The 12,353-nt window shown below is 44.9% G+C and overlaps 1 protein-coding gene across 1 annotated transcript; it reads left to right on the top strand.

Moving 5' to 3' along the window:
• Positions 409-7,574, top strand: LOC8062352 (protein ABSCISIC ACID-INSENSITIVE 5). Its single transcript, XM_021457652.1, has 5 exons — positions 409-660; positions 5,596-6,725; positions 6,817-6,888; positions 7,021-7,050; positions 7,222-7,574. The coding sequence occupies exons 2-5, from the start codon at positions 5,685-5,687 to the stop codon at positions 7,312-7,314; spliced, it is 1,236 nt and encodes a 411-aa protein (XP_021313327.1). The 5' UTR covers positions 409-660; positions 5,596-5,684; the 3' UTR covers positions 7,315-7,574.

Consider the following 12,353-nt stretch of genomic DNA (forward strand, 5'->3'; position numbering starts at 1 on the left):
AATCCGTCATGCAGAGTGTATCACACTCCAAGCGTTCCTCCGGTGTGCACCGGCGCTTGTGCCCCGAAGCAGTGGCACTCTGTGGCGCGCTACGCGGCAGGGCAAAAGCAAGGAGATAACGCGCGGCAGACTGCTGGGCAGCAGGCCTGAGAAAACCCCGAGGCGGAAGCAAGCCGCATGCAGGGGGGGCTGAGCCGTAGCGGCCCCTCGGAACTCGGAGCCCATCGCTTCCCCGGAAGGAAAGGATAGCGATCGCTGGTGGTGGTGGAAAGGCAACGTGCCGACGAGCCCGACACGTCCAAACACAGAGGGGGGCGAGCGAGCAGCGGTCGCCCCCACGCGGCCGCGCCTATAAGTAATGGCAGCGCACATGTCTAGTCTAGCTAATTGCCCCCGTTTCGGCGCCGCATCCCCACCCCACCACGCCCCCACCACACGCCAACATATGCCCGCGTCCCCGCGGCAGGTCTCGCTTCCCCCGTTTACGTTTACCACTCGGTCGCTTCGGCGGCTCGTTTGGCACTTTGCCGCGGCAGGTCGAGAGCGAAGCTTGGCCGCTTGCGCATCGCCTGCCTGCAGGACGGACGGCGCCTTCCGCGCACAGCCGCCTCCGGTGACCGGTGGCGGTGGCTCCCTTCCGCGGCGCCGGCGCCTGAGGAGGTACGTACCGCGTCGCCTCGTCTTTGCTCTCGACCGACCTCCATTTCACCATGCAGCCGTCTTTCACTGCCATAGTGCCATCTCTGCTCGGTTGGGATTCAGTTAGAAATGCGAGGTGTTTGCCTGTTTGGTACTGTTTGCCGCGAAATTCTTGATTGGAGCTGACAGCAGCATTCGGTAGAAACTAGCTCCATCGATGGATTACTGCAGGTGGAATTATGCTATTGATTCTTCCTCTTTCGCCGTAGTCATGAAGAAGCAAATTTCTCTTGCTGCATGTTTGGTCCTCCATTCCTTTCATCCTTTTGCAGTTGAGGTAGCCTATACAATGGGAACAGTACCATTCATATGGGCATGCCGCCGGCTTGTGCCGGTAACCCGTCAAAAGAATCTTTGACGAAAGGAAACTCTACACGATCCATGCTTTGCCTCCGTTCGTTTGTTCGTAGTTTTTCAGTCATTCATTTTCTGTTATAATAAATTAGTAAATATTACTTTTTAGCTATGTTTTTTCATGAAAAGCAAACAGCTCCTCTCGTACTACTCCCTCCATCCCAATCGTCTTATTTAAAAAAAAAGTCAAATTTAAGTTATTTTTTAGAATTTTTATTAATAAACTAAGTCATAACAAAAAAAATATGAAATTTTGTATAATTTTTTAAATAAGATGGATAGTCGTGTTAAAAAAGTCAAATGACTTATAAATTAAAATGAACTGAGTACATTTTTGTCCTTGACATAGGACATAGGACTAAATTATGTACCTTCGCCTGTAATAGGTGTTTGAATGGTTTTGATGAGATATTTTAAAAAACTACGAGAGGTTAAACATAGTGGAGAACGTGTGCATAGCGCAATGGTGTACATAGAATAAATTGATTTCTTCTAAAAAATATTCTTCCTCCTCCTCCTTCTTCTTCTTCTTCTTCTTCTTCTTCTTCTTCTTCTTCTTCTTTGTGGTGATAAGGGATATTCTTCTAGCTACCACAAAGGAAAAATTGGAAACCTAAATAAACTAGGGACCTAACCAAGGCATGGTGACACACTTAAAAGAGTACGAAAAATCCATCAATACACATGAATGGACGGATAGTGCAATTATTTATGCACGTCAAAATTTTGAAGAAAAAATCTCGGAAAAAGGAAAGGCAAACTGGCAATACGAATGATTGGGGATTGCAGATTAGTTCAAATCCTGGTTTGTCTTTTTTATATAGTTTGTACCGAAGCTTAAATTTTCCATGATATACTAGTATAAAATTAATGATTCTATAGGCACGTTTGGGATGCTGCAGACAAGGTACGGTATGTAAGCACCCTCCAGAATTGTTCTCGCAAGTGTTATCTGCTCATGGTCATGGGCCTACGATGGGCCAACATGGGAATTATGGACCAGATAGAGTATATTGTGGGCCTTCCTTCTAGAACATAGACGGTCCAGCCCGAAATCGCAACAATTGCCCTGCACTTTCGTGCAGCTACCAAGATGCTTTTCCCTAAAAAAAAAAAGCTACCAGGATGCTTGAGTTCAGGCCTTTTTTAGTTATAAAAAGATAGCCAAAAATTTTCAAAATTCTCTGTTATGTTGAATCTTGCGGCATATGCATTGAGTATTAAATATAAATGAAAAAAAGTAATTGTATAGTTTATCTGTAAATCATGAGATAAATTTTTTAAGATTAGTTAGTTCATAATTGGATAATGTTTGTCAAATAAAAATGAAAATGCTACAGTGTCCCAAAGCAAAAAATTTTGGGAACTAAATAAGGCCTCAGACTTCAGACTAGACACAGATGTATTCCTTGTTTAGATCTTTTTTTTTATTTGGACCTGTAGCGATTTTGTTTGTATTTAATAATTATTGTCTAATTATAAGCTCAACTAGGGTTAAAAAAATTGTCTCGCAAATTATAAACAAATTATACAATTAATTATCTTTTTATTTATATTTAATGCTTCATACTTGGCTGCAAGACTGTGATGAGAAATCTTTAAAAGTGTTTGGATTATATGAAACGAGGCACTAGATTCTGGAGATGGAGCAGTAGCACGCCAGTACTACGTGCTATCTTTCTGCGGTACACTGTACTCGGACAAGTACGTCATGCACATACAAATACTGGGAGGTCGGGACGGTACGTAGCGCGCCCTTCGAGTTTGAATAGGATCGAGTAGACGATCACGCTACGTCCGCTCTGAGGTGGGCTCTTCGCGGCGGCCGAGCTATATGTCAATAGCGTGATCGTCAGATCTCGCGCTTCGCGCACGGACTGACGGCCGGGTTGGCTGTATGCCTGTATCCCCACGGAAGCCGTGGGAAAACAGTTCAGATGGTCACGCCTCCTCGCGCTCTATCAGCAGTGACATGTTCCGTTTGGGAAACGGACGGAGAGCAACGTCAGCCGCGCTACATTGGCTTCTCCGCAAGACAACAGAACAGAGCACGCATACCTCACACTCATTTTTATATATATAAAAGAAACTGAAAAAAAGGAGGCCTAGTTTTCGTATAAGGCCCTGTTTAGTTCCCTACCAAAAAATTTTTCATCCATCCCATCGAATCTTTGGACACATGCATGGAACATTAAATATAGATAAAAAAATAAACTAATTACACAGTTTAGTTGAGAATCACGAGACGAATCTTTTAAGCCTAGTTACTCCATGATTAGCCTTAAGTGCTACAGTAACCCACATATGCTAATGACAGATTAATTATGCTTAATAAATTTGTCTTGCAGTTTCCTGACGAGCTATGTAATTTGTTTTTTTATTAGTTTCTAAAAACCCCTCCCGACATCCTTCCGACACATCCGATGTGACACCCAAAAAATTTTCATCCACAATCTAAACAGGCCCTAACACTGCCGGTGTCTATTCTATCTACTCATCTACTCACTCCGTTCCAAAAAGAATGTCGTTTTAGAATTTCAGACATCTTATTCGATCATTCGTCTTATTCAAATTTTATATATAAATATTATATATCTTGTTAAGACTTATTTTATCATTAGAGATACTTTGCTCATGATTAATTTATTTTGTAATTTACATAAAATTTTTGAATAAGACGAACGGTCAAATGCGATATCTCAAAGTCAAAAACGTCACTCTTTTTTAGAACGGAGAGAGTATGTGATCTCGTGCGGCAAAAGATAAGTCGACAACAAGCACGTGCTGAATGCCTGAATGTCGTCCGAGTCCTGTCAGTCATAGAACTACGCTCTGGCCTCTGCGTAGCATGCGACGACGCGTAGGCGTAGGAGAGCGCAGAAGATCGTCCTCCTGCAAGAAAGATTCTAGCTTTGTCCTAAGCAGATAGATCCAAACGAGGAAGAGTCTATTCAGCGTCCAGTCGAAGGTGATTAGGCCTTGTTTAGTTCACTTAAAAACTAAAAACTTTTAAAGATTCTCCGTCACATCGAATCTTGCGGCACATGTATAGAGCACTAAATATAAATAAAATAAAAACTAATTGTACAGTTTACCTGTAAATCGTAAGATGAATCTTTTAAGTCTAGTTACTTCATGATTGGACAATGTTTGTCAAATAAAAACGAAAATGCTACAGTCTCGAAAACCAAAAAAAATCGAAACTAAACAAGGCCTAGATTTGTTTTGAGAGAAAACAATGCTTGTTTAAGTCTGTTTAAAAAATTTCAAGATTTTTTGTTACATTAAGTTTTATGGCACATGTATAGAGCACTAAATATAGATTAAAAATAACTAATTATATAGTTTGTCTGTAATTTACGAGACGAATTTTTTGAGCCTAGTTAATCCATGGTTGGACAATAATTATAGTATCTAAAACCAAAAATTTTCACCAACCAAACAAGGCCTTAGTTGTAAAAAAATTTCAGATTTTTTCGTCACATCAAACCTTTGCATGCATGTACAAAGCATTAAGTATAGATAAAATTAAAAATTATTATGTCTGTAATCTGCAAGACAAAATTTTTAAGTCTAATTAGTATATAATTAGACAATAATTATCAGATACTCTCTCCGTCCTAAAAAGAGTGTCGTTTTAGAATTTTAGACATCTTATTTGATCGTCCGTCTTATTCAAATTTTTACATAGATATTATATATTTGGTTAAGGCCTATTTTATCATTAGAGATATTTTACTAATAATTTATTTATTTTATAATTTATATAAAATTTTTGAATAACACCAACGGTCAAACATGATTTCTAAAAGTCAAAAACATCATTTTTTTTTTGACGAAGGGAGTGCAAATGAAAGTGATACGGTAAGTAAAGCTAAATTTTTTTTGCGAACTAAAGAAGGCCTAAGAGCAAGGTCAATAATAGAGCCAAGTGCTTGGCTATAAGCCAAGTTATACAATAAGTTGTGTAATACTTGTCTTTAAAATATTTTCTCTTTTCTATTCCTTTTCACAACACTTGCTATTTAGGCCCACTACTACCTTTGTATCCATGTCTAACTTGGTACTTACATAAGAGTCAAGTTATGATCTCTCTCCTCTCTTCTTTCCTCCATATCAGTATTAGCTTGGCTATAAAATCCATTATATCGGCTCTAAATGTAAGTGAATTGCAACTGTAGCCCGACGCCTAGTTTATTATGGCCTTGTTTAGTTCACCTCCAAAATCAATTTTTTTTAAGATTTTCTGTCACATTGAATCTTACGGCACATGTATAGAGCATTAAATATAGATAAAAATTAAAACTAATTATATAATTTGTCTGTAAATCACGACACGATTTTTTTTAAATATAATTACTCGGTAATTAGATAATATTTGTCAAATAAAAATGAAACTGCCTAATTATTGAAGCCCTTACGACAAGCACCACCCGCCGCACCCGGCACCTGCACCGCACCTGGGTTTTCTCGATGCATGCACCGACGTGATCCATCTAGCCCGAACCGTTTCTAATCACCACGCCTGGCTTTCGCATGCAGGCTATAATAAGGGCCGCGTGACGCCTGCCGCGAACGCATCAGCAGAGTGCTTAAAGGAGTCTTGCAGAACGAGCGTGAATGCGTGATAGATGGCGTCGGATATGAGCAAGAACGTGAGGGCCCTCGACGAGCAGGAGGTCACCTCGCAGCAGCGCGCCGGCAGGACCAGCGCCGCCGCCACCGAGGAGCAGGATCCGCTGGCGCGGCAGTCGTCCATCATGTCGCTGACGCTGGAGGAGCTGCAGAACTCGCTGTGCGAGCCGGGGCGCAACTTCGGGTCCATGAACATGGACGAGTTCATGGCCAACATATGGAACGCCGAGGAGTTCCAGGCCGCCACCGGCACCGGCGGATGCAGCAAGGAGGGAACGGAGCGGGAGCCCATGATGATGCCCGTGGCGGCGGCGGCGGCGGGGACAGGTGAGAACGGAGCAGGAGCGAGCGGGTTGGTTCGGCAGGGGTCGTTCGCGCTGCCGCCGCCGCTGTCCCGGAAGACGGTGGAGGAGGTCTGGGCCGAGATCAACCAGGACCCCGCGGATTCCCAGGCCAACGCCAACGCGACGCCGCAGGCCGTGGTGCAGCCCCAGATGGGGAGCGGCGGCGTCGGCGGTGTCGCGGGCAGCGGGCGGCAGGTGACGCTGGGCGAGATGACGCTGGAGGACTTCCTGGTGAAGGCCGGCGTCGTGCGGGGGGCCTTCGCCGGCCACGGCGGCCAGGCCGTCGGCATGGTCCCGGCCGGGCCGATGGGCATGCAGCACGCCGCGGCTCCCATGATGTACCAAGTGGCGGCGCCGGTGCCGCACAACGCCGTGTACCCGGTGATGGGTGACGGCATGGGGTACCACAACGGGTACCCTGGGGGCATGGCGGTGGTGCCGCCTCCGCCGCCGTCTCAGTGCGTGGCGGCCGCCGCCGTCAGCCCGGGGTCGTCGGACGGGATGAGCGCGATGACGCAGGCGGAGATGATGAACTGCATTGGCAACGGAGGGATGGTCCGGAACGGCGGTGGCGGCGGCGCGCGGAAGCGCGACTCCCCCGAGGACGGGTGCACCGAGAAGACCGTGGAGCGCCGGCAGCGGCGCATGATCAAGAACCGCGAATCAGCGGCCCGGTCACGAGCCAGGAAGCAGGTGTGCATGTTGTTCTCGTCAATTTCTTGTTCTTTGTGTGTCATTGACAGACTCAGTGTGCTCATGAATCATGATGCTGGTGCTGGTGCAGGCATATACCGTGGAGCTTGAGGCTGAACTGAACCATCTCAAGGAGGAGAACGAGCGCCTCAGAGCAGAGGAGGTACTGGGAACCGATACATTTGTTCATCATCTCATTTTCCTGTCTTGTTCTACTTCGCATTGATCTTTTCCTATCTAGTACTATGCGTTGATCTGATCAGACACAATGTCTCTGTTCCATTTTCTTTTGCAGAAGACGATTCTGTTATCGAAGAAAAAGATGGTAATTTCCCCTCAACCGCGCTATCCTTTTAGGGATTGTCGATCATTTGCTAGTTGTCAGTGTAACAGTCGACATGCTCGATCATTTGCTAGTTGTCAGTGTAACAATCCACATGCTTTGTCAAGACAGTGTCCTGAAGGCAACCTGCCATGGCTTTTGTGTCTGTTTCAGCTGGTGGAGAAGATGATGGAGCAGGCAAGGGAGAATGTGAGCGCCAAGAAGGGCGGTCGCGGGCTGCGCCGCTGGGGCAGCGCCATGTGGTGAACTTGTGACGACTGACTCGCGTTGTGCAGTTCCAATCCGCTTGATTCCATGGGAGTGATGTACCTGTCGGTTGCAGCACCGTTAGTAAACAGTATATGCCATGTGATTGATGCAAGGGACGTCTGCGAGGGACTAGAACTAGATATGGGGCAAGAGCTTCCGCGTTGGCTTGCTGCTGTTCATATAAGCCTGGGGTTGTACAAACAATAAACCAGCTGTAAGATAGTAACTCAACACAAAGTTATTTTTTTTTTCTCGAATACGCAAGAGAGTTGCGTATCTTTGTATTAAGTGAGAAAGTTCAGTACACCCCGGTTAGCCGGGCAACCCAAAACTTACAATGAAGAAAAGGTGGCAGCTAGCTACCCCCGACGCTAGACTCCATAAGTTTTTCGCGCCCGCATTCGCCCACTGTTCTGCCTCCGCCTTGATCATCGTCAGGAGCTCTGGAATTGTGGTTGCTGATTCCCTGAAGCATCGCGCGTTGCGCTCCTTCCAGATGGTCCAAGAGGTCAGCGCGAAGAGGGAATCGAATCCCTTTCTCGAGTTTCCTTGCCAAGAGCTCCTCAGACTGGCCCACCAAGCCAGAACTGGAGGCCGCGCGGCAGGCAAGGGTCGGCCGAGTGCCTCGCACAGGTGGTGCCACACCTCTCTTGTGAAGGGACAAGTACTGAGGATGTGGTCGATCGTCTCCGCAGCCTGGTCGCAGAGGTAACACTCTGTCCTAGCCTCCAGCCCGTGTCGTGCACGACGATCATTGGTCCAATGTCGTCTTCGGAAGGACAGCCAGAGGAAAACCTTCACCTTCATCGGGGCCCAGGTCTTCCAGATGAGCTTGTGCCCGCGGAACGGAACTGCGCCCTCATGCATCATCCTGTATGAAGATGTTGCAGTGTACCTGCCGTCAGGTGTCCATCGCCAAATGGTGCGGTCAGGCTGTGCCCGTAGCTCGGTGTGCGTTGTTGCCTGCCACAGATCAAGGAACTCAGCGATTTGCGCGATGCTCATGCTGCCGGTGATCCCTCGAGTCCAGGCCCTGTTGTCCAATCCTTGCCTGACTGTGAGCCGTGATCTCACCCGTTTGGAGACCAGCTTGACGAGGTTTGGCGCTATGTCTGATGGCGCCCTTCCCGCAATCCATCGATCGTCCCAGAAAAGAGTGTCGTTCCCGTCGCCGAGCTCGGTGAAAGAAGATGCCCGGAAAAAGGCCTGGACTTCGGTGTCGACATTCAGAGGTAGAGAGCTCCAGGCCCTGTCACTGTCTGTCTTCTGCAACCATAGCCAGCGAGTTTGAAGGGCAAACCTGGCTAGTCGCAGGTCGGCGATGCCTAGCCCCCCTAGCTCGGTCGGCCTGCAGGCAGTCTTCCATGCGACCAGGCATCTGCCTCTGATGGATTCTTCCTTGCCGACCCACAGGAATTTTCTGCAAATGGCGTCAATCTCCCTGATTGCCCACAGCGGCAGGCTGTCCGCCATCATTGCGTAGACTGGCACTGCGCGCAGCACAGATTTAATCCACACTAGGCGCCCACCGCGGGCCATCAATGTGCCGTGAGATGGCAGCAGCTTGCGCGCGACGGCTTCAACGATGGAGTGTACCTCGGCCTTGGCTATCTTTTTTGTTGACAACGGTAGTCCCAGGTAGCGGATGGGGAACGGCTGAACCTGGCAGCCGAGGATACTGACGATGTCGTTCAGCGTATCCTCGCCCCCGAAGATCGGCGTGATAGAGCATTTGGCCAAGTTGGTCTTCAGCCCCGAGGCCTGACCGAACACGTTTAGAATCTCCTTCACTGCTCGTGCCTCCTGTCTTGTGGGCTTGATGAATAGGATGGCATCGTCGGCATATAGGCTGCACCGGTATTTGATTTCCGGTACCCGCAGTGGCCGCAGGACTCCATCCCTGCTTGCTTTGTCGAACAACCGGTGTAGGATGTCCATCGCCAGTATGAACAACATCGGCGATAGCGAATCGCCTTGTCGCACCCCTCTAAAGTGTCTGATCGATGCTCGCAAGACATGGCAGAGGGCGTAGGGTTTTTTTTTTTTCGTCCATGTTTATTTGACATGGTCCATACTATTACTATGCCGCCGTATGTATGTATGTGTATCATCTCTTGCATTTGATTCTGGTATTCTCCTGCGAGTGTGCTGTCTAGCTTGGATGCGGTTGTTTCAGACTTCAGAGGCTACCAACAACCAAGTGTTCACAAGCAAGAAAACAACCGGCATGCAGAAATGTAAAAGGTCGGGTGTTTCAGCCGGAGGGCGTGTTTGGTTTCGCGCCACAGGATGTCACGCCGAAGCTTAGGTGGAGCCACATAAAAAGTAACGTGCTTAATTGGTGAAATAATTGCGGCCGCCACATCTTTTCACGATTGCTTTTGAGTGTGCCGCCCAAACATAACGCCACACCTTAGGCGATGGCGGTCGTGTGCTCTGGCTAGCAACCAAGCATACCCAAAACACAACAATTACAATCCATGTGATCTCGATTTAAATTTAACTGCAGTTGTTCTGTATATTTTTGCCTGGTGTGTATATAGGGCCTCAAATGATTTTGGCCCACATTGTTGCCCGCAATCTAAAGGTAGGTGTCTTTTTTTTGGTCTGGTATATATAGGGGCCTCAAATGATTTTGGCCCACATTGTTCTATGGAGTAGAGTGAAATGTAACAAAAGTATTTTTTAGAAAAAAATGTCCTGAAAACTAAAATCTCTTTCATTTTATTACTACCTCCAAATATTTTAGCCGATAGTTTACACCTTAATTTTTTTTCTACAAAATTGTATCTTAGTTTCAATTTTTTTGAGGTAGTGTTTGAAAAACATTGTGATTTTTTCTTCATTATGTTTCATTCGACATTGTATCTCTGGTGTTAATTTATTATTAAATTTCATAACCTATCAAACAATGGCAAAAAAACTAAGATATATATATATTTTAACATAACTTATGATGTCTTCTATCTCATAAATTTTGATAAACTCAACGCATACATGAATAAAGAAAAATATATATAACAAATCTCGTTAAGGGGTAAACACTGGACCAACTAAAATAGCTGCAGGGAGTAATTAAATTGACCCAAACATTAGTATAGAGGATTATCTGGACAAATGTCTCAAACTTTAAAGGAGTATTTGGACTTCTACCGACTCAAAGGTGGCGCTTCCACGCCCTCTGCCATGTCTTGCGAGCTCTCCCCACCTTTGACGGATGCCATTGACATTTGTATTTCTCTAGCACAAGAGTAACAATTGTTACCTTCATTAAAAAAAATACAATTCTAGGGTATGATCTAAGAGGCTTTTACTTATGTCCCATTATAAAAGTTGATAATTATCCACAAGCCATTAAAAAGGTTGAATTGTCATAGGTGCCACTACTCTAAACTTTTTTGTTCTCCACATCACTTCCGTCAGATTTAGGTGTCAAACTGTGAGGGTGAAAATTCAAAAATTCCCTCAGGCTTGAATATGTAATTAATATTTTTTTGAGCATCTTAATGGCTTTAAATAAAAAAACTCAGAATTAGAAAGTTATAGATTTCGATGATATCTATAATTTTTGTATAAAAAACAATCTTCATTGAATTCCGTACAAAAAGATGATTTGATATGATTAATATGTCTTAGAAAAATCATATTTTTATACAAAATCAAATAAAAATATTTATATATATAAATATTGTAGATCTCGGTGATATCTACAACTTTCTAGTTTTGAGTTTTTTTTTTCACTTGAGATCGTTAAGATGCACAAAAAAATAATTGCATATTCAGACATGAGGGTATTTTTGACTTTTCATACGTGCAATTTAACACCATTAGAGTTGAATCTGACGGAAGTGACATAGAGGGCAAAAGAGTTCTAAGCAAATTTCCTACTTTTATAATGGCATACTGAAGCGTCCCTGGTAAACCAGGAACTCAAATGTGATATAATACCAGTCCCAGGAGGCTAGTAACACATTTATTACATCAGATAAGTTTCATCGCAGTAGTCTCGGTAAGCGTGGACAAGGAAGGCACGCTATAATAATAAGACACCAAAGTACAACATAGGTCCAAAGGACCCAGAAACAAACGATATCACAATCGAACATCTGACGAGTCCCAATGCCACATGCTTAGTTGGGTGCAGACACGACCTTACTCGAACGCCACTTCGGGATCGAAGTCCGGATCTTCCTCTGTTTAATAAAGCAAGGGTGAGTACAAAGTACTCAGCAAATCCAACCTTACCCTATGGAAGGGTTAACAATATATATGCATATGGATAAATCAAGGATGAGGCTTAGTTTTATTTGCATAAAGCTTTCTTTTTACACATGCAAGGTTTCAGTTTACAAATACTGTTGTAAAAGACCTCTTTTTCCATATATGATAGTATTTCTGAAAATGGTGGTTTGATCACAATTTTAAGTGTTGTTGAACCCTTGTTCTCACAACACAATGGCAGTCAACCATTTATTTCCAAAATCACACTCTCTCACATGCTTTCACTCATCCCAACCCATCTAGTTATTGAAACCAAACCATAACCCGTCCGAGACCGCGGACACGGCTATCCAGATAGATTTACACTCTGCAGAGGTTGTACACTTTTTCCACAAGTAGGATACCATAACTTACACCGTCGTGCAAGCACAAATCCATCAAAGTCATTACCCTTCATAGCTAAGTAATGGCGCTCACCACGGGAACACTAAGGCCACATCTCATGATACCACAATAATTCACAAAGCACTTTTCATACATTTCCACAATTTCACATACATCACTTAGTGTCCCGTTGCACACCTGCCTCCAGGTGATTGCCATACTAACTAGAGGGATTTAGACTAAGCCTTTCCCATGCAAGGCGAGTGGTTGTACGATAAATGAGTTAGGCAAGATGAATCATCAACTCAGTCCTTAATCGAGACAAGGCGGATATCTTCTCGCTTAACCCCGCAAGGTATAAGCCACAACACCAGGGCATCCCCAAAAGAGATCTCATCCGCCCCATCTCCATAGTAATCACATCTATAACT

This window comes from Sorghum bicolor, chromosome 3 (genome assembly GCF_000003195.3).
Source record: "Sorghum bicolor cultivar BTx623 chromosome 3, Sorghum_bicolor_NCBIv3, whole genome shotgun sequence".
NCBI classification, from domain to species: domain Eukaryota; kingdom Viridiplantae; phylum Streptophyta; class Magnoliopsida; order Poales; family Poaceae; genus Sorghum; species Sorghum bicolor.